Here is a 25,324-nt window from a genome sequence, read left to right on the forward strand (position 1 = left end):
CTGATGGTCCAGGGCCCCAACAATGAGGGGGCCTCCCTGATGGTTCAGGGCCTCGACGGTGAGGGGGTCCCCCTGATGGTACAGGGGACCCCGACGGTGAGGAGGCCCCCCTGATTGTCCAGGGCCTCGACAGTGAACGAGCCCCCCTGATGGTCCAGGGCCATGTCTGTGATGGCCATCAGACATGCTGGCGGCTCTGCACAGCTGAATGGGAGACAGGCCGGGGGCAGGTAAGTGAGGCTTGTCGCCAGATTCCCCATTCCCCATTTTAAATATATTACTAATGTGTCTTGTGTGTGTGTGTGCATGACTGTGTATATATATTTATGTGTGTTTTATGTGTTTTTAAGAATGTGTTCAAATATGTGTGTATGTCTGTATGTGTACATATCTGTGTATGTGTTTGTGTGTGTACATGTCTGCGTACTGTGTGTGCGTGCATGTCTGCGTACTGTGTGCGCGTGAATATCTGCGTACTGTGTGTGTGATCGCATGTCTGTGTACTGTGTATGCGATTGCATGTCTGTGTACCGTGTGTGTGTGATCACATGTCTGCATACCGTGTGTGTGTGATCGCATGTCTGCGTACCGTGTGTGTGTGTGACTGCATGTCAGCATACCGCGTGTGTGTGATAGCATGTCTGCGTACCGTTTGTGATCACATGTCTGCCTACCGTGTGTGATCAAATGTCTGCGTACCGTGTATGTGAATACATGTCTGCGTACTGTGTGTGTGTGTGATCGCACATCTGCTTACCCTGTGCGCGCATGTCTGCATACTGTGTGCGTGCATGTCTGCGTACTGTGTGCGCGTGAATATCTGCGTACTGTGTGTGTGATCGCATGTCTGTGTACTGTGTATGCGATTGCATGTCTGTGTACCGTGTGTGTGTGATCACATGTCTGCATACCGTGTGTGTGTGATCGCATGTCTGCGTACCGTGTGTGTGTGTGACTGCATGTCAGCATACCGCGTGTGTGTGATAGCATGTCTGCGTACCGTTTGTGATCACATGTCTGCCTACCGTGTGTGATCAAATGTCTGCGTACCGTGTATGTGAATACATGTCTGCGTACTGTGTGTGTGATCGCACATCTGCTTACCCTGTGCGCGCATGTCTGCATACTGTGTGCGTGCATGTCTGCGTACTGTGTGCGCGTGAATATCTGCGTACTGTGTGTGTGATCGCATGTCTGTGCACTGTGTATGCGATTGCATGTCTGTGTACCGTGTGTGTGTGATCACATGTCTGCATACCGTGTGTGTGTGATCGCATGTCTGCGTACCGTGTGTGTGTGTGACTGCATGTCAGCATACCGCGTGTGTGTGATAGCATGTCTGCGTACCGTTTGTGATCACATGTCTGCCTACCGTGTGTGATCAAATGTCTGCGTACCGTGTATGTGAATACATGTCTGCGTACTGTGTGTGTGTGTGATCGCACATCTGCTTACCCTGTGCGCGCATGTCTGCATACTGTGTGCGTGCATGTCTGCATACTGTGTGTGTGCGTACGTGTCTGCATAATGTGTGTGTGCATGTCTGCATACTTTGTGTGTGCATGTCTGCTTTTTGTGTGTGTGCATGTCTGCGTACATGTCTGCGTACTGTGTGTGTGCGTGCATGTCTGCGTACTGTGTGTGTGCGTGCATGTCTGCGTACTGTGTGTGCGTGCATGTCTGCGTACTGTGTGTGTGCGTGCATGTCTGCGTAATGTGTGTGTGCGTGCATGTCGGCGTACTGTGTGTGTGCGTGCATGTCGGCGTACTGTGTGTGCATGTTTGCATATGTGAAGGACGAGGGGACAGCCTAGGCCCTGTGTACTATACCCATATTTCTCTGCGGTATCTGTGCATCATGAATGGTGGTATGTGCTAACGGGGCCCACTGAGACTCTTTCGCCCGGGGCCCACGAAAACCTGCAGCCGGCCCTGGTTGAAATCAATGATGGAGGAGGGAGCATCATGTGACAGTCATCTCCCATCATTGCTCCTCTGTGTCTGACGCAGTGGCATGATGACGCACCACGCTCTGTCAGACAGTGGAGCTGGCAGCTGCTGAGGTGATGAGAGAAACACGCTGCAGAGACTGAAGCAGCGGGGAACGAGGAGCGGTAAGTATGTATTTATTTTTTTTTTAAATCAGTGAGTACTGATAATACTGGAGGACTGGGGCTGCATTTTACCCTATGGTGGGGACCGCATTTTACCCTATGGGGGGCTGCATTATACTGCGTACAGGACCATGGGGTGCATTATACTGTGTTGAGGACCATGGGGAGTGCATTATGATGTGTGGAGGACCATGGGGAGTGATTTAAACTGCGTGGAGGACCATGGGGAGTGTATTATACTGTGTGGAGAACCATGGGGAGTGCATTATACTGTGTGGATGACTATGGGGGGTGCATTATACTGTGTGGAGGACCATGGTGAGTGCATTATACTGTGTGGAGGACCATAGGGAGTGCATTATACTGCGTGGAGGACCATAGGGAGTTCATTATACTGCATGGAGGACCATGGGGACTGCATTATACTGTGTGGAGGACCATGGGGAGTGTCTTATACTGTGTGGAGGACCATGGCGAGTGTCTTATACTGTGTGGCGGACCATGGCAAGTGCATTATACTGTGTGGAGGACCATGGCGAGTGTCTTATACTGTGTGGAGGATCATGGTGAGTGTCTTATACTGTGTGGAAGACCGTGGCGAGTGTCTTATACTGTGTGAAGGACCATGGCAAGTGCATTATACTCTGTGGAGGACCATGGCGAGTGCATTATACTCTGTGGAGTGTGGAGAGTTGTGGGGCCATTATACTGTATGTAGGGCCATTATACTGCATGGAGGGCTGTGTGGGGGTCACAGTTGGGGGATCATACTGTGTTGGGGTCACAATACTTTGCCTTGGGAGTTGAGGTCGGGTAAAGTACGGTCATTATACTGTGCATGTGGAGGAATTCACCATGGGGATATCATACGGTGTTTGGGGGGGGGGGACTTTTGTTGGCATCATACTTTATAGGGGCAATGAAAAAGGAATCAAGGACTTCAGCAGGAGGAAAATTACTATGTAAAGGCTGGAAAGTTGTAAGATCTGCTCTTCTGTGACCCTGACAATTATTTACATTTTTTTTTGGGGGGGGGGGCCCAATTAGAACTTCTGCTATGGGGCCCCATGATTCCTATGTACGCCCCTGCCTGGAATGTATGCCTCCCAGTGCGCACACTCAGTTCCAGGTCTGTGGAGCGAACTCTTCCTAGTATGTGTAACGCATGGAATCCTCCCTTCTGCATAGCGATACGTCACTTCCGATGACGTCACAGGAACACTTCCGGCCAGCATGCACTGATGCATCTTAACTTGCCGCTATTGGCCGAGCACAGCTGATAGTCCCACGCTTTCCCTTTAGATAGGACCCACTTCACCACCACAGACACAGCACCTGTAACCAGCGGTGGATACAGTGTTCTGCTGCGGACTTTATTTTCCTATACGGGTTTAAGGTATGACAGCCATGTTATCGATCTTCTGCCATGTAATATGCTAATTCTACACATATATATATACTTAGCCCCATGTCTTTCTCCATATAGATCTACACAACTAGGGACACTGGGTCCTTCTTGTTTCTACCATTTGACGAGCAGTCTGGTAGGTGGTGCTTATTCTATATCGATTGTTGCCCTATGCTTCTATATCTCTGCATTCTCTAGGTATATACTGTGCTATCACATATGTGACACCAATTTTGCGGAGAAACCTTACCTCTTATGTTCTGACTCTATGTTAGGTTTTTAATTTTTTTCTTTTTTTGTCTATGTCCAACAGTTTACTGATGAAGGTCAGTATGACCGAAACGTTTATGTTTTTTGTGGACTGCATTAAAATCCTTGCATATTAAAAACTTTGTGAGTGCCGAGGCTATTTTCTATCTAAAAAACCCTAACCACGGCATACAAAGCCATCCACAACCTGTCTCCTCCATATATCTGTGACCTAGTCTCCCGGTACTTACCTGCACGCAACCTCCGATCCTCACAAGATCTCCTGCTCTACTCCCCTCTTATCTCCTCTTCCCACAATCGCATACAGATTTCTCCCGTGCATCCCCCCTACTCTGGAAGTCTCTACCCCAACACATCAGACTCTCGCTTACCGTGGAAACCTTCAAAGCGCACCTAAAGACCCACCTCTTCAGACAAGCCTACAACCTACAGTAACCCTCGCTCCACCATACCGCTGCACGACCAGCAGTACCCTCACCTACTGTATCCTCACCCATCCCTTGTAGACTGTGAGCCCTCGTGGGCAGGGTCCTCGCTCCTCATGTCGCCGTCATGTTTTGTTCAAGATTATTGTAATTGTTTTTGTATGTATACCCCTTTTTCACATGTAAAGTGCCATGGAATAAATGGTGCTGTAACAATAAATAATAATTTTAAAGGATTATGTGACTCTTTGCACTAAAAAGGTAAAACAAACAGAAGGAAAGCATGTTTGATTTTGTGCAAAATTCATCAACCCACCTGCGCTATTTTAAAGAATTTGGCGCAAAAACGCCAAAGAATATCATAAGACAAAAAAATAAGTCACTTGAAAAAATTATGAGTTTGGGCCTTTTTGTGTCATTATTTCCAAAATCTGTTTGCTGTCAGGGAATGTGAAAACTCTGAATCTAGGACTGACTTAAAGCTTATGGACACATTTGCCATGGAAATAATAATGTTTACATATCTTAGTGTTTACCTTGTTAATAAAATTACACTAGGTTTCGGTCTGCAATTTTCATTTTTTCATTCATTTTCAAACCGCCTAAAATAAAGTTGGCAGCGTGATCCAAGTTTCAGATATTTTTTCCCTGTGGGAGTGTCTGTTCCAGAAATATAGGCTGGATGTCAGGTCTGTATGTATTAAGGTTGCTGCTATCTTCATTGCTCCTAATCAGCACAGCTTCTATTCTGCACTTATTTCCTTTTTTGTCTGCCCTCCCTGAGACACTTTCTCCCCTCTCCACTGCAATCTGTGCACATCCTTCTACCCCTGTCTACCGCTATATACAACACTGAGAGGACAGATAGCAGATACAACCATGAGAAGGAGTTCTGATGGAAAAACTGTGTTCTAAATTTTCCTACCTTTTGTAATGAGCTTTAAATTCTTAGTGGATGGAAAATGCAGAACTTTGATAACAGAGACCACAATGGGCACACCACCTTTACTGAAATCATACAACATACCTGCAAGTTCTCCTCAACTGCCATTATATTACTTTGTAGAAAAAGTAAAAATGTGCTAAAATATGAAAAAAAAAAAAGTTTCACCTTTCAAAACTTCCTTCAGAGTTTCTTGAAAATATCCCCATCTGTGTATGTCCTGGAGGACAGGAGGATCACTTTGAGCAAATCCATTCTCAGTGATGTAGATGTCTGGGTCACCAAATGTGCGCTAGAAAGATACATGACAATCATTAGTTGCCAAAGTTGAAAACCCATGCCTGCTGTATATTTGTAGAGTTTGATATTAAAATCAGTTTTCTGCCACACTCCTAAAATGCTCATTTTAATATTAAGAACAAAAAACACCTTTCAATAAGGATTGTACATCTAATCTTAGATGGATTTTCATAGTATGCACACCAGCCTCATCAAGTCTAAGAGATCTATATAATAATGGATGCAGTTTGCATTATGAAATATGTCGACAGAAAGGAAAACAACATAAAAAAATCATTCTATTGTTTAAATCAGGTTTTGCGCAATCCCTAGTGGCCAGTGTGAAAACTGCAGAATTTCTAATTTTTTTTTAATACAGATCATAATAGTCAGGATAGTCCTGATGACACATTACCATTTTCATTACATTTTAGAAGGGTCAACTACTTTTTCTGGTGGGTCTCTTCTTAAAGAAATCCGCTTGTAAAAGAAAAACTTAACTCCACTGAAACTCAATAATGTGTAATAATAAGAACATAGACATCAAATCCTTAATTTTTTTACACATTTAGTGAAAAAAAAAAGTATATTTTGCCATTATATATTTCTGATTGCCATCAGACGTGTATTGCTATAAAAAATATCTATCGTCTAATATCCTTTAGTTTTTAATACTGCATCCCAATAGATTAGTAGTTTTTCATTTACTGTAAGTTATTAAAACAATCTCTTACAAAAGGATGCCCATCCGAGCTTCATTCGGTGTATAAAACGCTAGTACATTTGGTCAGATCAATAATCAGCTTTTTTTTTCTGCCACGCTTGCCAATTAGAAGTGTTCATTTTTAGATATGAATCATAAAACCAGGACAATTATTAGTAATACATGTTATTTTACGAGAGGGAAAGTTGAATATTACGCTTTAATAGTGCTTCAAATAGCCTCCGCTATTGATGTTCACCTTATAAACCTGTTATTTTCTGGACATTCTCCGTTCGACGTTTTAAATGGCGAACATTTTATTTTATTTTTTGCCATCATCCTCCAGAAATAGCGTTTAAACATTAGGAGTAACAATCTTCCAACAATGAGGTCTGGATCATTACCAGCGATACATAGAAGAGTATCATTAACAATCCCGAAGTTCAGTTCTTATCTGGTGCCGCTAGAAGTCATGGTAGATGGGCTTACAACTTGCATTCCATATATTATAATTATTCTTCTATTGTGTGAACGGCTCTCCTTCTCCTTACCCTAGATGTGGTGGCAGGGTAGTAATTAGATGATGGAGAATCTGGTCTGTCTTTCATTACAATCTCGTTGAGTGTGGAAGTTGATAGCTCTTTTCATAATTAAATATAAAATATATGAAGAGTCTCATATCTACAATATCGTTCCAGCTAATACGAGGGAACGGCCAATTGTAAGGTTTAAGGAGCTACCATAGTGACAATGGGTATTCGGTATAGACTTTGCTTATCATATAATGTCACTGCAGTTCCCCGACAAAGCAGCCAATTGAGGAGTCATAATAACAAGACCTTCAGCAATTGGCTTTTCGAAGCTGGATTATCAATTATTATGTGAGTATTTTGACCATTAGCATCATTTTTACGTAGATTTTCCAACTCCAAGCTGTATATAAGCAGATCAGGTGATGTGTATTTGTGTAATGAGGAGGGTGAAGCCTAAATGATACAACATCCTTTATCAAGGTGTGCAGAATTATTAAACAGCTTGTTTTCTTCAGGTAAAAAGCGTCAAAAAAGAGATTTAACTGACTCTGAAGTCAAAAATTGTTGCAAGTCTTACAGAGGGTTGCAGCACCTCTTGAACTTGCTAAGATAATGGGACGTGACCACAGAACCATCAAAAGTTTTGTTGCAAATAGTCAACACGGTCACAAAAAAGGTGTTGAGAAATAAAGACACACATTAACTGCCAAATATTTGCTAAGGATCAAACGTGAAGCAACCAGGAAGCCATGGCCAAGGTATGGAAGGCTCAAACCCGACCAACACTGAACAAGACACAGAAGTGGAAACGTCAAGACTGGGCCAAGAAATATCTGAAGACAGATTTTTTTAAAGGTGTTATGGACTGACTTCTGAAGGACCAGATTGGATCAGTATTGGTAACAGACCTCCACTTCGACTCAGATGCCAGCAAGGTGGAGATGGGCACTTCTCTGAGCTGGTCTTATTAAAGATGAGCTAGTTCCACCTTTTCAACCTGAAGATGGACTCAAAATCAACTGCCAACTTTTAGAAGACACTTTCTTCAAGCAGTAGTATAGGAAAAAGGCTTCCTCTTTCAAGAAAACCATGATTTTCATGTAGGACACAGTGTAAGGGGGAAGACCGGGGTGTAAGTGCTTTCAGAGCAAGGGATCCGGAACTGCCGGGGCCGTACCTCTTGTTGCAGGGGGAAGACAGACTGCAAGCAGAGGAGTCATGTGACAGGGAAGCAGGGGGTGTGTTGGGAAAGGGAGCTGGGAGGTCAGGTGACAGAAAGACTCCTGAGAGGAAGAGACGAGTACGTTTTGCGCGGGAAAGCGGAGCTAGATCCGGCTCAGCAGAGCAGAGTGAGAGGGTCCAGGCTCCTGGAATGGGAGCAAGAGCCGAGTGCAGTGGACCGGAGGAGTCAAGCCGACTAGAGAAGAGACGCAGGGTCGGTGGAGCCGGGCACGTGAGGTGCCGTGTTATGGACTAGGGACTCAGCGGGTAAAACCGGAGACCGCCCGCTGCCGCCAGAAGACAAAGCATTGTTTGGGCGGGGACACCTGAAAAATCAACACCGGCATCAGCGTGCATCTGCCTTGTGAGGAGCGAGAGTCAGCTAAGTGGAAAAAACTGTTGATTATAACCGGTTCGACTGAGCTGCAAACAGTTAAACTGTGAACTGTCAGTGATAGACTTTTACCTGCTTTTACCTTGTCTTTCCCCCATATTTTCCCCTGATACTCCCTGCGTGGAGATTTACCCTGTTATTATAAACTTCCCCTGTTTATTAACCCCATATTGGCTGCTCTGCGTTTCTGTGTCGCTGCATCTAAAGTGCCCGTGTTACATTTGGCGTAGTCGGCAGGATGCAGACGTTAGACACAGACACTGCAGAGCAGTCCATCCTGGGAGCCCCTAAATCTAGCTTGCCGCTGGGGACCATGCTCAGCAATCTCCCAAAGTTCACCGGGCACAATATGATGCTGTGGGACTGGATTGAGAGAGTTAGGAGTATGTTACGTATGCATCCGATGACCACAGCTATGCAAGCCTAAATAGCCTTACTGGCCCTGGACGGCGAGGCCCGACAATCCGTGATGTACCGCCCTCCCCATGACCGGGATACTGTAGAAAAAGTGGTGCAGATACTGGAGGAGATGCATGGGGATCCCACCAATGTAGGAGAGCTGAGGATACGGCTGTTTCACCAAGTGCAGCAGGAGGGGGAGACTGTGACGCAGTATGTTAATGCCTTACAGAGGGTGCATGCCTATATCACTAGAAAAGTCAACATGGGGAATTTGGGAATGGGCCCCCCTGACGTGATCTTAAGGGACCAGTTTGTGGCAGGCCTCAGGGATGTGCAGCTGAAGCAGGCCTTGCGGGAGCGCCTGCGCGCTAACCCACGTATGACTTTTCTAGAAGTGGGGGCGGAGGCACGTGTGAGAGAGCAGGAGATGGGGGTGACGGCCCTGGCAGGGATGGTCCGGAGTAATGAGGTACCCACCCCGCCTGCAGCTGAACCGGAATGGGCTCGAGAGATGCGAAAGGAGATACAGGAGATGCGGGGTGAAAGGTCCATTCTCAAGAAGACCCCTGCCCCGACACCAGAGATACCCAGATCGATTGCCCCAGTTAGGGAAAGAATTGAATTCAGGCCCCCCCCGCAGGAGCGTTCCGGAGAGAAGTGAGGCAGCAATACACAGACAGAGACAAGACCTGCTGGAAGTGTGGAGGCGCAGGACATTACGCCAGAGGCTGTGCTAGCCGAGGGCTGCCCCTGTCGCGGCAGCCGTTAAACTAGCGGGCTCCGTGTTCAGGGGACACAGCACGGAGCCTGAGGAAGGGGAAAGAAAAAGAGGAAGTCCCAAGGACCTAGTTTCCACCAGTCCGACTGTCTGGGCCGAAATAAGCGGTCGGGCTGTTCACTACCTGATTTGCACGGGATCCCAGGTGACTACGATGACAGAAGCCTACTTCCAAAGCGATTTCCAGAGATAGCGCGGCCTGAATGGGGACCAGTAATTAGACTCACGGCAGCTAATCAATTACCCATCCCGGTCGCAGGCGTGGTGTGGATGAAGATCCGAGTGTGTGGAAAAGATGTGGGAAAAAAAGGAGTCGACCTGGTCACAGGGGGAACCGGAAGTGGACCCCCGGTGACCCTCGGAATGAATGTGCTGAAAGAGATCTGGCAAATCCTGCTTAGTGAGCCAAAGAAGATGCCTCTAGACCAGTGGGACCCGCAAACTCCCCAAAGGAGGATCTTTCAACAACTAATCCGAGCTGCCCAGGCTAAGGAAAATAATAGTGCCAGCAGCTGCGGCGCTCACCTTACCGCCCGGGCAAACTGTACTCACGTTACCCACACGAGCCTGCACACCTCTTGAGGGGGTCGAAGTTCAGATAGAACCAACATCGATGGACAAAGTACCGCCCGGACTCTTGGTGGCTCGAACACTGGCCACTGTCCAGGGTGGCAATGTTATAGTGCGGTGTGTTAATCTGGGCGAAGATGATCTCACACTCCCTCCCAGGGCGGAAATAGCCCAGATTCTGGGAAAGCCAGAGAAGTTGGTGCGACCTGATGTGGTACAGCTGTCCGTTGTACGAGGAGACCCCTGGACTCTGGCGGTCACCGTGCCACCAGAATCCCACCAGGCTAGTGCGAAGGGGGGACGAAGAATCCTAGAACGAATGCGGGCTGAATTGACGGGACTTACACCTCGACAGGTGCAGCAGGTTGAGGAGGTGCTGGAGCGGTACCAGGAAGTCTTTGCTCGCCATGAGGATGATTTTGGTTGCACCGAAGCCATTACTCACGAGATTCCCACGGGGACCGCTGCCCCAGTGCGGGAGAGATACCGAGAGATACCTCCCCAGATGTATAAAGAAGTTAAGGAGATGCTAGCCCATATGTTACAGAATGGTGTGATGCGGGAGAGTCAGAGTCCGTGGGCAGCCCCAATTGTCCTGGTCCGGAAGAAAGATGGGACCCTGCGGTTCTGTGTGGACTATAGACGACTGAATGCCTGTACAGTACGGGACTCTTACCCACTACCCCGAATCGAAGAGTCCCTGTCGGCCTTAGGGAAGGCAAGATACTTCTCCTCTTTGGATCTGGCCAGTGGGTACTGGCAGGTGCCCGTGGCCGAACATAACCGTGCAAAGACGGCATTCATATTACCCATGGAACTGTTCGAGTTCAATCGGATGCCCTTCGGCCTGACTAACGCCCCCGGGACGTTCCAGAGTCTGATGGAGAGGTGCCTCGGCGATTTGAACTTCGAGGCAACACTGATTTACCTTGACGACATAACTGTCTATGCCGCGACCTTCGAGGAGCATCTCCAGCGACTGGAGCAAGTACTGAGTCGCCTACAGAGTCATGGCCTAAAGGTGAAGCCCCAGAAGTGCCACCTGTTCCGCAAACAGATCGAATATCTCGGTCATACTGTGTCCGGTGAAGGAGTCAGGCCCACCCAGGAAAAGGTGGCCGCCGTACTGGAGTGGCCTACCCCGAAGACAGTGAAGGACGTTCGGGCCTTCCTGGGACTTGCCGGGTACTACCGAAGATTCGTGAAGAACTTCACCCGTATAGCCAACCCATTGCTGGAGCTACTTAAGGGAGTGCCAGCGGGCTCCAAGAATCATGCGATTCGGTGGGGAAGCAGCCAGGAAGAGGCCTTCCGTGCCCTAAAAATGGCACTGACCGAGGCCCCAATACTTGCCTATGCAGATTTCTCCCAACCCTTCATACTCCACACTGATGGGAGCCTACATGGTCTGGGAGCCGTGTTATCCCAAGTACAAGAGGGGAAAGAGTGCGTGATTGTGTACGCCAGCCGCTCCCTTCACGACTCCGAGAGGAACCCAGATAATTATAGCTCTTTCAAATTAGAGTTGCTGGCTCTGGTTTGGGCAATGACCGAGAAGTTTGCAGAATATTTGTCTGGGTCTGAAGTACTGGTGAGAACAGATAACAACCCGCTGGCCCACCTGGAGAATGCGAAATTGGGGGCCCTGGAGCAGTGGTGGGTGGCCCGCATGGCCAGGTACCGGTATAAGATCGCCTACCGGCCTAAGGCAGAGAATACTCACGCCGACGCCCTCTCCAGAGTGACATATGAACGGCCTGATCATGACCGCGATGAAGATTTGGAGGCGGATGAGACCCCTAGCTTCCGAAGTTTCGTGGGACCGCCGGCCGCACCGCAGGGACAGATCGGAGAGACGTCGGAAGAACAAGTGCTAGGGCGGCCAAGAGATGACTGGATCCGACTTCAACAGACTGACAGAGAAGTTGCTCAATTACGTCAATGGGTGGCTTTGCGGCAAGTCCCCAGTCGAGAAGAGAGGCGTACCCTGTCCTCGGGAGCACTGAAAATGCTGGGACAATGGGAGAGACTGTGTTTGCGAGATGGGCTGCTGTACCGACGGGTGCAGCTACTGCAAGAGTTCGGGACCACCTGGCAAGTGGTGATCCCAGAGAAGTTGGTCGGAGTAGTGGCTAAGGAGGCTCATGAACGAGGGGCTCACTTCGGACCAGAGAAGACGTTTCAGTGGTTGCAGAGGCTGGTGTATCATCCCCGACTGCGAGCAACAATAGAAGACACTTGTCGAAGATGTCGGAGCTGTGAGCTGGTAAAGCCCCTGGAGCAGCGGGTCCCCATACAAACTATTGTGACTTCTGCCCCCTTGGAGGTGCTGATGATCGACTATTTGACCGGCGCATCTCGGGTATGAACATTGCCTGGTAATGACAGACCACTTCACCAAGTTTGCGGTAGTGACCCCGACCAGAGACCAGACCGCCGAGTCAGCTGCGCAGGCCATCTGCCGAGACTTCATTCGGGTGTACGGCTGCCCAAAGAGGATTCATTCCGATCAAGGCGCCTGCTTCCAAGGCCGGGTGATGGAAGAGCTGCACCGGTTGTACAAGATTGAGAAGTCACGGACTACTCCTTACCACTCTCAAGGAAATGGGGCCTGGGAACGCTTTAATCGGACACTGATCCAAATGCTCCGCACGTTGGAGGAAGATCGGAAGGTACGATGGCCTGAGTTTGTGGCCGAGCTGATGTGGGTCTACAACAACCGAGTAAATATTATGACGGGGTTCACTCCTTACACCTTGCTGTTCGGAAGAAAGGGGCGAGAGATCACAGAGTTAGAGCTGGACCCCGAGGAGGACTACCCACGGACGGGGGTGTCTTCCTGGGTCCGAGAACATCGGCATCGACTGCAGACCCTCCGACGGTTGGTACAACAAAAGTTTCAGGAGCTCAAACATTATGAGACATTGCCTCTTCGAGGGACAGCTCTGAGCCCCGGGGAGCGGGTGTTGGTTCGGAACAGGCGGCCCCGGGGCAAATTGAGTAGGCGGTGGGAACAGACCCCGCACCGAGTGAAGCGCAGGATTGGCGCTGAAGGACCTGTGTATGAAGTTCAACCCGAGGGGGCTGAAGGAGCCCCTACCAGAGTGGTTCATCGTAGTATGGTGCGACCCTGTCTGTCTAAAGATGACGAGGGTGGAGAAGAATCACCTGCTTCTAAAGAGAGACCTGTCACCGTTGCCCCAAGCCACGATGTGGACGAAGAAGAGTTGTTGATTCTACCTTCGAGCCCCAGCCCTCGATTACCTGCAGTCCCCAGTGCAGGCGGCGAGGGAGCAACATCAGTTGAAGCCACCGGGCAGGCGGAGATTGGAAATCCGAGTGACCCTGCACCCCCCATCGGTCAAACTGGGTTATGCCGGTCAGAAAGGACAACAGCAGGAGTGCCTCCTCACCGTTACGAACAAGATCAATTCATATGGTACCGTATTATCCAGGAAGTCCAAGAATGTGAACGTTTGATGAAGGAACTCTCGCCCGTGGAATGGCGAGTGAAATGAGAGCGGGAGTGTAAGGGGGAAAACCGGGGTGTAAGTGCTTTCAGAGCAAGGGATCCGGAACTGCCGGGGCCGTACCTCTTGTTGCAGGGGGAAGACAGACTGCAAGCAGAGGAGTCATGTGACAGGGAAGCAGGGGGTGTGTCGAGAGAGGGAGCTGGGAGGTCAGGTGACAAAGACTCCTGAGAGGAAGAGACGAGTACGTTTTGCGCGGGAAAGCGGAGCTAGGTCCGGCTCAGCAGAGCAGCGTGAGAGGGTCCAGGCTCCTGGCTCCAGGACTGGGAGCAAGAGCCGAGTGCAGTCGACCGGAGGAGTCAAGCCGACTAGAGAAGAGACGCAGGGTCGGTGGAGCCGGGCACGTGAGGTGCCGTGTTATGGACTAGGGGCTCAGCGGGTAAAACCGGAGACCGCCCGCTGCCGCCAGAAGACAAAGCATTGTTTGGGCGGGGACGCCTGAAAAATCAACACCGGCATCAGCGTGCATCTGCCTTGGGAGGAGCGAGAGTCAGCTAAGTGAAAAAAACTGTTTATTATAACCGGTTCGACTCTGCTACATCCAGTTAAACTGTGAACTGTCAGTGACAGACTTTTACCTGCTTTTCCCTTGTCTTTCCCCCTGATACTCCCTGCATGGAGATTTATCCTGTTATTATAAACTTCCCCTGTTTATTAACCCCATATTGGCTGCTCTGTGTTTCTGTGTCGCAGCATCTAAAGTGCCCGTGTTACAACTTCTCCATCGCAGTATCGAAGTCTCCACTGCTTGTCTAGCCATTTCTTGGTCCAGTCTTGACGCTTCAGCTTTTGAATCTTGTTCAGTGGTGGTCGGCTTTCAGCCTTCCTTACCTTGGCCATACCTCTGAGCACTGAAAACCTTATAGTTCTGGGCCTCCAGGGAGGTTGCAGCTCTAGACCAATCAGTATTCTAGTTTATACAGCTTGGAGTTGCAAAATATGCCTAAAAATTATAATATGGTCAAAATAGTTATTTTCTTAATATTTCTGCACACAGTATATTTTAGGAATTTTTTTTTTTACATTTAGCTATGAATAAGTAAAGGCAAAGACTGATAGTTCAATCAATCATTCCAGAATAATATATGCATATTGCTTATAACAATTTCACACAAATGACAATCGCAGTCCAAGTACGGGCCTGCTGAGGGTCTCCTCGCACACGCTCAACAGCCTTATAGGAACATATGAGGATGTTGAGTTCGGATAAGGAGACCTGTCAGACCATGAATGTTGGACAAGAGAATATATGGCTAAAGTTATTATGTGCCCCACCTAATCTCGCTAGTCAAATCTGTTTAGAGTTAAGGTGGCCATTAAATGAACATCAGTCAAACCAGACAGCCATCTGATGTGTACATTGGTGTCCATACTCTTCTCTGATGGCAGATGGCAGGGGGTAAGGGATTGCCTAATATGTAATGGTAGCCTCTTGACTCTTTAGGGGGTGTTCACACTGTGCTGATGTTGTGCTTTTAGTAGCAGAGAAGTATGTTCATAGCCTTGGCTGTAATGGACCTGAATAGAGGGGGCTTTACCAATAAACACTGAGTAAAAACTGCTTAAGAGCCTATTGCAGTTCTTGATTAGAATCTGGGACTATGGGTGAAGTAATCAGGAATCTAGACTGCATGTCTATCGGCTGCTTCAAGAACATAAGTCATATTACTTCAGTATCACTATTATAATACGCGTGTATAATAGCCTTTATTCTCTTTCACCACATACCTTTATATAAGCCAGCAGTCTACGAAGACCCCAAGGAACAACAGCTAGCCATTCCACTCCTGCTATAGGCCATTCTGGATCCTTAATTCCTTCCGCTCCCATGTCAGAGTTATAACTTGGCCCACTTTGATTTGCACTGAGTGGTTTCACTTTTCGAGTAGTATAATAGTTTAGGCAGAAGAAATCGGCTGTGCCTTTTATCATATTCTTTTCTTCATCTGTAAATTCTGGGAGTCGAGAGGTCATTAAACCTTCTTCTTTACTCTTTTTGGAAATCTCTGATTTCATCACTGCAGGATAATCCCCATCTATGAAGATTGGCTTGGCAAACCAATCTAGGTTAAACTTCAAATATCGCTCACACGCTTCTTTATCATCAGCAGAATTGGGATTGAAAGGCTCTGCCCAATCAGAATTAAGAGCAATAGACACGAGGCCTTTCTGCTTTTCTTTAAAAAACTTGTTGTATGCATGCCATGCTTTGGCATGGGCTTTTATCATGTTGTGAGCAGACCGATATGCACCAAAGCCTGGTTCTCCTCTCCCCGGGGCAATTAGGCCTTCCTCATAGCCAAGCTTGGCAACAATATATGGCTCATTAATGGTAATCCACAGTTTGACCCTGTCACCAAAGGTAGAGTAGCAGAATTTTGCATACTGCTCAAAGACTTCTGCCGTCTTCTCAGAGTCCCATCCACCTTGGTCTTCAATGGTTTGAGGCATGTCAAAGTGATAGAGTGTCACCAGCGGAGTTACATTCATCGCAAGAAGAGTGTCGATCAACTTGTTATAATAGTCAACCCCTGATTTGATGACAGCATTAAGTTAGAAACAATGTAATATTATGACATAATAACCATTTTGTACCGGTATCTTAAAGGGAATGAGTCATCAGAAAAAGACCTATTGTTTAAATCAGATTTTTGTTAAATATATTTTTACAAAACAATATTTAACATAAAAACACGATTTTAATAGGTTATTTACCGATTACACATCCCCTCTAAGACATTATATTTTTGGTAATAGAAAAGTCAATCAAGCAAAAGGTTATTCTTTAGAGTTGATGGAGATCGATTCGCAAGACCCAGTTTAGTAGCCAGGTCAGTAGTTTCTGCCCAGAGCACTTGTGGCCTCATTTGCATATTAATAAAAACTTTTTTTCTTAAGTGACAGAACTTCAGATTTTCTAAAAGGTATGGACTGACTTATTTTTACAAGAGCTACCAGACCAGGGGTGTACCTTGATGACCGATTCCCTCTAAGGTGCTGCCAGGCACTTATTATGGTGGCTTATCTCCCATAAGAACAAACGGATTGGGGTAAAATTCAGCATGCACGATCTCTTCCCTAACACCATCTGCCAGGAGAGAATTGGCAGGCCTCCATACGCCTATAGTCCTGCCAAAATCACTAAATTAGCAGATTTGGCAGCTTTTTCTTTCAGGTCTATGGGCGTTTTTAGGGTGCTATCCCATCACGTTCAGGCACCCGTTCCTTGGCTCTGTTAGGACTTGTGTCCAAACCCCCCGCAAAATACAGGATTCAGGCGTATTGGCCAATGAGCCATAGACTATAATGGCACTTGAACGTGTGCTCTGTCGTGCATCATTTTCGGGAATGTACGCCTACTGGAGGTGGACACTCAGACATAGTAGACGGCATATAAGCCTGAAAATAATGCACGGCAGAGCACCAACAGCATTATAGTCTATGGCCCCGTTGGAGCATACACCCGAATCCCGTTTTGCAGGGGGGGTTCGGATGTAAGCCCCAACGGGGCCACTGAACAGGTGCCTGAACGCAAAGTGAAAGCATCCTAAGGCTTGGTATTTACAGGAGAGTATTATGGTTCAGTACTTGGGCGGAATATGTTCAATCTCAGCACCACTATCAATACTATTTTATAGTCATCCTTGATTTGTGAATCTCTTTATGTAATTGTCATAACATTTTGTAAATGTACATGTAGACAACATAGACAACATATCAGTTCAGCCAAGTCAATCCATGACATAAAATGCTGATTAGGCCATGAGACTAATAGACAGGAAATATACCGCAGAGTGTCTCTTTGATCTTCTGCGTGTACCCGTACAAGATTGATTCTGGTGAACACCCAAAATTAATTATGCCAGACAATAGCAATAACCTTGATTAAAGCTTCAACCTTGTATCTGTAAGAAACAATTACCTTTCTGGTTGATAAAACCTGTCGTCCCATCAGGTAACAGACGTGACCAGGAAAGAGAGAAGCGGTAATGAGTCAATCCAAGCTGTTTGATGCATTTCACATCTTCTTCCCACAGTATGTAGCTGCCACAAGCGACATCTCCAGTCTGGTTCTCAAAAACGCAATTTCCTCCCTGATGAGTGAACGTATCCCAGATATTCAGGCCTTTCCCATCTGCATCCCATCCTCCTGCGAAAGGCAAACAGGCAGTGCTTTATTATAGGTCTTTGTGTAGATGTGGTCAAAATTGTTGGTACCCCTCGTTTAATGAAAGAAAAACCCACAATGGTCACAGAAATAACTTGAATCTGACAAAAGTAATAATAAATTAAAAATCTATGAAAATGAACAAATGAAAGTCAGACATTGCTTTTCAACCCTGCTTCCACAGAATTTAAAAAAAATTCAACTCATGAAATAGGCCTGGACAGAAATGATGATGAAAATAATGTAGCAAAAGGGACATGTTAAATCAAGTTGTGTCCACTAATTATCATCACAGGTGTCTACAATCTTGTAATCAGTCAGTGGGCCTGTATATAGGGCTACAGATACTCAATGTGCTGTTTGGTGACATGGTGTGTACCACACTCAACATGGACCAGAAGAAGCAAAGGAAAGAGTTGTCTCAGGAGATTAGAATGAACGTTATAGACAAGCATGTTAAAGGTAAAGGTTATAAGACCATCTTCAAGCAGCTTAATGCTCCTGTGACTACAGTTGCACATATTATTCAGAAATTTAAGATGCATGGGACTGTAGCCAACCTCCCTGGACGTGGCCGCAGGAGGAAAATTGATAACAAATCAAAGAGACGGATAATACGAATGGTAACAAAAGAGCCCAGGATAACTTCTAAAGAGATTAAAGTTGAACTTAAAGCTCAAGGAACATCAGTGTTAGATCGCACTATCCGTCATTGTTTGATCCAAAGTGGACTTCATGGGAGACGACCAAGGAGAACATCATTGTTAAAAAAAAAATCATAAAAAAGCCAGACAAGCCACAAAGCTTCTGTGAGAATGTCCTATGGACAGATGAGACAAAAATGGAAGTTTTTGGCAAGGCACATCAGTTCTATGTTCACAGATGGAAAAATGAAGCATATCAAGAAAAGAACACTGTCCCTACTGTGAAACATGGAGGAGGCTCTGTTATGTTCTGGGGCTGCTTTGCTGCATCTGGCACAGGGTGTCTTGAATCTGTGTAGGGTACAATGAAATCTCAAGACTATCAAGGGATTCTAGAGAGAGGGTGCTGGCCAGTGTCAGAAAGCTTGGTCTCAGTTGCAGGTCATGGGTCTTGCAACAGGATAATGACCCAAAACACACAGCTAAAAACACCCAAGAATGGCTAAGAGGAAAACATTGGACTATTCTGAAGTGGCCTTCTATGAGCCCTGACCTAAATCCTATTGAGCATCTTTGGAAAGAGCTGAAACATGCCGTCTGGAAAAGGCAACCTTCAAACACGAGACAACTGGAGCAGTTTTCTCATGAGGAGTGGGCCAAAATACCTGTCGAGAGGTGCAGAAGTCTCATTGACAGTTACAGGAATCGTTTGATTGCAGTGATTGCCTCAAAAGGTTGTTCAACAAAATATTAAGTTAAGAAGAACAATCATTTCTGTCCAGGCCTATTTCATGAGTTTAATTCTTTTTTAAAATTCTGTGGAAGCAGGGTTGAAAAGAAATGTCTGACTTTCATTTGTTCATTTTCATAGATTTTTAATTTATTACTTTCGTCAGATTTAAGTTATTTCTGTGACCACTGTGGGTTTTTCTTTCTTTAAACGAGGGGTACCAACAATTATGACCACGGTTGTACACAATGGACGTTACGCCGAGACACAGACCATCGCATATAGCTTTACAGTTTAGTACACATGGTTAAATGCAACCGAAGAACTGCAGAGAGAATGGAAGATCACTTCTCAATATACAGTGGCATGTAAAAGTTTGGGCACCCCTGGTAAAAATGACTGTTATTGTGAACAGTTAAGCAGGTTGAAGATACAATGATTTCTAAAAGGTCTAAAGTTATAGATGACATATTTCCCTTGTATTTTAGACAAAAAAAAAGAAATATATTTTCATCTTTCACATTTTAAAATTTACAAAAAGGAAAATGGGCTGCTGCAAAAGTTTGGGCACCATGCATGGTTAGTATCTAATAGAACCACCTTTTGAAAAGTATCACAGCTTCCAAACGCTTTTTGTAGCCAGACAAGAGTCTTTCAATTCTTGTTTGAGGGATTTTCATCTATTCTTCCAGTTCTGTGAGATTTCTGGTATTATGATCTGCAACATGAACTAAGGAAAGATAGGGGAAAGCTGTCCCTACAGTAAGACTAAGCTGAATCTCTACGATGTAGCGGGCTACCTGTTCCTAGCGAACAGACCAGCCTTAGTCCTCGGCTAGTCTGAACGAAGACCTATAGCATAAAGGGAGGGGTCCCTAAAAGAACTAAGGACTGGGACAAAAAATGGGACACCTCCTAAACAGAGAAGTACCGTATTTTTCGGACTATAAGACGCACCGGACCATAAGACGCACCTAGGTTTTAGAGGAGGAAAATATAAAAATAAAAGTTTAAGCAAAAAATGTGGTCATGATGCACTTTTAAGGGGGAGGGGGTCTTCTGCTGACACTGGTGTAGTGAGCTGGCCGGCTCTGGCTGTTCTGTGATAATTGATATAGAGCCTGTTACAGAAGTGATTACACAGGATGATGTTGCCACCTTGTGGCCAGACGTTGCACCTGCGCAGGGTGTGATGACAGAGAAAAAGACTGAGCCTCCTGTGTCCCGCCCTAGAGAGTCACGTCACCAAAGTGGGAAGCAGGAAAAAGCGCGCGAAGAGTCTGCTGTGGTCTGTGAAAAGAGCCAGGACGGTGTGCAGGCCCTCGTGTGTGGTGCAGGAGAGACTCTCAACGTGATTTCTTCTATCTGACACCTTATCCTCAGAGCCTTCCCCAGCTCCTGCACTGCTGAAGGATTCAGCTGTTACACTCCCTGCTACTGGAGTGTGGACTACATAAGGGGACCCACCAGAGCTTCTATCCGGATCAGAGAGAGACTGTAAGCGGGACCTCTGGCGAGAGGCCGAAGTATTCCGCGAATTCTGCTGTTCCTGTTTTTTTTTCCGTCTGGGACGCCTTCCTGCAAAGACAGACAGGCCTGCGACGGGGGACACATCCTTCTGGAGTAAAGGACTGGTAACGTGTGAGTAGGGACAGTGAGGGTCAGCTTATAAGTACACGTTATTGCTGTGAACATTTACGGTTGTCATTTATTGTGTTCTGCTGTGTTAAAAATGTATACAAGTAAAGATACGGTTATCAAGATAGAGTCTGTGCGTGGGGATCTTGCTGGGCCAGATCATAGATACCAATGCGCGGCCTTGCCCGCGGTCACTTCACTGGTATAGGGGTAATGTCCCCCAATTCTGACAATATCCCCCATCCTGGTATATTTGCCCCCCCTTCCTTATATACGTGGTCCCCATCCCCATCCTGGTATGCCTGGCATCCCTCCATCCTGGTATGCAAGGCACCCCTCATACCTATCCTGATATGCATGGCACCCCTCATCCCGTCCTAGTATGCATGGTACCCCTCATCCCTGTCCTGGTATGCATGGCACCCCTAATCCCTATCCTGGTATGCATGGCACCCATCATCCCTGTCCTGGTATGCATGGCACCCCTCATCCCTGTCCTGGTATGCATGGCACCCCTCATCCCTGTCCTGGTATGCTGGCACCCCTCATTCCTGTCCTGGTATGCTTGGCACCCCTAATCCCTGTCCTGGTATGCATGGCACCCCTAATCTCTGTCCTGGTATGCATGGCACCCCTAATCCCTGTCCTGGTATGCATGGCACTCCTAATCCCTGTCCTGGTATGCATGGCACCCCTAATCCCTGTTTGGTATGCATGGCACCCCTAATCCCTGTCCTGGTATGCATGGCACCCCTAATCCCTGTCCTAGTATGTAAAGTCCCCCTAATCCCCATCATGCTGCACATTAAAAAAAAATAAACACTCACCTTTCTTCTCTCCTCCAGCGCTGCGTCCGGTCTGCCTGCACTGATCTCTCCATGTGAGCCACGCATGAGGTCACTGCCATGCGCGGCTCACAAGGAGAGATCAGCTGCTGGAAGTCACTGCTCCCCACGCCGAGTCTGTGTGCGGGGGGAGCAGTGACTTCACTCTCCTTCATAGCCGGCACACAGCGGAGCCGCGCTGCGGCTGCTGCCGGCTATCTCCTGTGCCCGCTCATTAAAGGGCATGAATATTCACACCCTCTCCTCTGGAGAGAGGTTGAATATCCATGCCCTTTAACAGCGGGCACAGGAGATAGCCGGCAGCAGCAGGAGCCGCAGCCCGGCTACACTGTATACCGCTATTAAGGAGCATGAATATTCAGTGCTCCCCACGCCTAATGGGCATGGGGAGCAGTGAATATTCATTTTCTTTAGCAGCGGGCACAGTGTAGGCTGCAGTAGGCGGCTGCTGCCTCCTGTGCCACGCTCCTCCACCGATACCGCTCCCCCCACACCACACATAAATATACCCCACCCCCCCCAACATTCGGACTATAAGACGCACCCCCCATTTTCCTCCAAAGTTTTAGAGGAAAAAAGTGCGTCTTATAGTCCGAAAAATACGGTAGTTGCAGAACACAAAAAGACAAACTGACAAGAAGGTACTAGAGGTCCCAGAAGGACCAAGCGAACTGACAGAGAAACAGTCAAACACTGAAGTCCAGCACAGCCAAAAGGGCGGAGCTGGAATATAAAGGCAGATGGTCACGTGACCGCAAAACACAAGATGGAAAAAACAAACAGGAGGGTTCTAACATCTGGGTCTGCTTGCATGCACTGCTATTTTGAGGTCTAACCACAGATTTTCATTGATTTTCAGATCAGGGGCCTGTGAGGGCCATTGTAAAACCTTCAGCTTGCGCCTTTTGAGTCTATTGTGGATTTTGATGTGTGTTAAGGATCATTATCCATTTGTAGAAGCCATCCTATTTTCAACTTCAGCTTTTTTACAGATGGTGTTATTATGTTGCATCAAGTATTTGTTGAAATTTCATTGAATCCATTCTTCCCTCTACCCATGAAATGTTCCCCGTGCCATTGGCTGCAACACAACTCCAAAGCATGATTAATCCACCCCCATGCCTAATGGTTGGTGAGATATTCTTTTCCTGAAATTCTGTGCCCTTTTTTCTCCCCACATACCTTTGATCATTGTGGCCAAAGAGTTCTATTTTAACCTCCTCAGTCCACAGGACTTGTTTCCAAAATGCATCATGGTTGTTTAGATGTTGTTTTGCACACTTCTGACGCTGAATTTTATGGTGAGGACGCAGAAGAGGTTTTCTTCTGATGACTCTTTCATGAAGGCCATATTTATGCAAATGTCTCTAAACAATGGAACAATGTACCACAACTCCAGAGTCTGCTAAATCTTTCTTAAGGTCTTTTACAGTCAAGCGGGGATCTGATTTGCCTCCCTAGCAATCCTATGAGCAGCTCTTATTGAAATTTTGCTTGGTCTTCCAGACCTTATATTGATCTTTCCTGTTCTAAGCCATAACCCTAACAGGCTAATTAAAGTCTGAAACCTTGGTTAAAGTTATCTGAGCACACAAATCTCCAAAGGTGCCCAAACTTTTCCATCAGTCTACTTTTTTTTTTTGTAATTTTTAAAATGTAAAAGATGAATTTTAAAATACTACAATTCTAAAATACAAAGGAGATGTGTCAACTTTAACTTTAGGCCTTTTAGAGATCATTTCAACTTCAACTTGCTTAACTGTTCACAATAACAGTAATTTTGACCAGGGGTGCCCAAACTTTTATATGGCCTCGGTGTAGATAGACACTGGCAATTCAACATTCAGTAGGACACTACCTATAGAGAACCTGTCATGTTGTACATACCGTCCGATCTGTGGGCAGCAAGGTGTAGAGTAGGTGAAGCAGAGCAGAATGATATGTTGATTTGTAGGGAAAGATTCAGTATAACTTGTGTATTATTCATTGAAATCCCTGGTGTTTGTATGCATAGGAGTCCAGTGGGCGGTCCTATTAGTGACTGACAGCTCTACATGCACAGTCATACAAGGAAGACTGACAATCACCGTATAGCACCGCCCACTGGACTGATGCATACTAACACCATAGATTTCAATGAATAAAATACAACTTTTCCCTCAAAAATATCAAAAATATATATCAATCTGCTCTATAACATCCAGCCTATAGATCAGATACTATTTACAGCATGACAGCTTCCCTTTAAAGGGACCCCACCATCAATAATGTACTTATCTTCACCTTACGCTACTTTTTTTTTCCAAATTTGATCGTGTTATTCTTTAACCATTAAAAACTGACCACCATTTCTTTCAACAGGATATTGCGTTAAAAGCCAAGTCTTTAACATTGGTGAATTAATGCTCCTGCAACATAACAAGAGCAGGTTCCCAACAAGAAGTCATAAGTCAAGTTATTTTTTCCTGGAACATACAAAAAAACAAACAAAACAAAACAAAAAAAAACAAAGAGCAATTTTGATCAGTGTGCTGGAGCCTACCTTCTCATACGAGATGGTTCCTAAGCTTCTCCTAGCATAAGTCAGTGATAAAGAAGGGCGCAGGGATGCATCACAAATGGCATCATTGTGTCGTCGTCTTTTTTTTTTTCAGAACCATTCACTTGAGAGGGCAAATTTGGGCCATAAATCAGTCCAAACTCAAGAGGTCTGCAAAAAAAAAAATGGACATGCAAAAAGACCTACAGACTACAATACTCTATCCAAGAAGAAATGGCTAAAAGATATATGTGAAACATAGATGTATGAATGGGGCCTGAGGGGTTTATTACCCCTTCTCTTCAATCTATATTGAGGCTCAGAAAACATTGACTGATCACAAAGACTCTGCAATCACATGATCATCGGGTCTCTGCCTGACATAGAGTGGGTGTAAACCCAGATCAGCCCCTCCAATCATTTATGCCATAGCAGCAGTTTTTTTTTTTAACATGAAACAGGCTCATACAGATACCCCATTAACGGTGAAAAAAACACAGAAAAAAATATCCCTTGGAGATCTTTTATGATATATATCTATACACGCATATATATAAGTATACAGTTAGGTCCATATATATTTGGACAGAGACAACATTTTTCTAATTTTGGTTCTAGACATTACCACAATGAATTTTAAACAAAACAATTCAGATGCAGTTGAAGTTTAGACTTTCAGCTTTCATTTGAGGGTATCCACATTAAAATTGGATGAATGGTTTAGGAGTTTCAGCTCCTTAACATGTGCCACCCTGTTTTTAAAGGGATCAAAAGTAATTGGACAATTGACTCCAAGGCTATTTCATGAACAGCAGATAAAAGGCCTGGAGTTGATTTGAGGTGTGGTGCTTGCATTTGGAAGGTTTTGGTGTGAAGTAAACATGCGGTCAAAGGAGCTCTCCATGCAGGTGAAACAAGCCATCCTTAGGCTGCGTTCACACATTGCGTATTTCCCTGCGTTTTTTTACGCGCGCGTATTTTCCTGCTTTTTTTACCTGCGTTTTTTTACGCAGGTAAAAAAAGCACCTCCATTCACACACTGCGTTTTTTTACAGAGGTGCAGGAGAAATGAAGTGTGACGAGCATGGACACCAGTATGTAATGTAATGTATGTGTCTGTATGTGTATGTATGTAATGTAATGTAATGTATGTGTGTCGTGTGTGTACTGTCTCTGTCTGTGTGTCCTGT

At 46.1% G+C, this 25,324-nt stretch overlaps 1 protein-coding gene across 3 annotated transcripts in view; it reads right to left on the reverse strand.

The window, feature by feature from the left end:
• The window catches only part of LOC141161679 (cytosolic beta-glucosidase-like), a 121,281-nt gene that overhangs the window by 12,302 nt on the left and 83,655 nt on the right, over positions 1-25,324 (reverse strand). For all 3 annotated transcript variants that reach the window (XM_073646824.1, XM_073646835.1, XM_073646846.1), the window contains exons 3-5: positions 17,493-17,720; positions 15,299-16,101; positions 5,329-5,452 (exon numbers count right to left, since the gene is read on the reverse strand). In XM_073646824.1, the coding sequence (XP_073502925.1) occupies positions 5,329-5,452; positions 15,299-16,101; positions 17,493-17,720 (1,155 nt within the window). The remainder of the gene's footprint in view (positions 1-5,328; positions 5,453-15,298; positions 16,102-17,492; positions 17,721-25,324) is intronic.

This window comes from Phyllobates terribilis, unplaced genomic scaffold (genome assembly GCF_046119375.1).
Source record: "Phyllobates terribilis strain yellow unplaced genomic scaffold, ASM4611937v1 Scaffold_1__5_contigs__length_1240528914, whole genome shotgun sequence".
Classification (NCBI taxonomy): Eukaryota; Metazoa; Chordata; class Amphibia; order Anura; family Dendrobatidae; genus Phyllobates; species Phyllobates terribilis.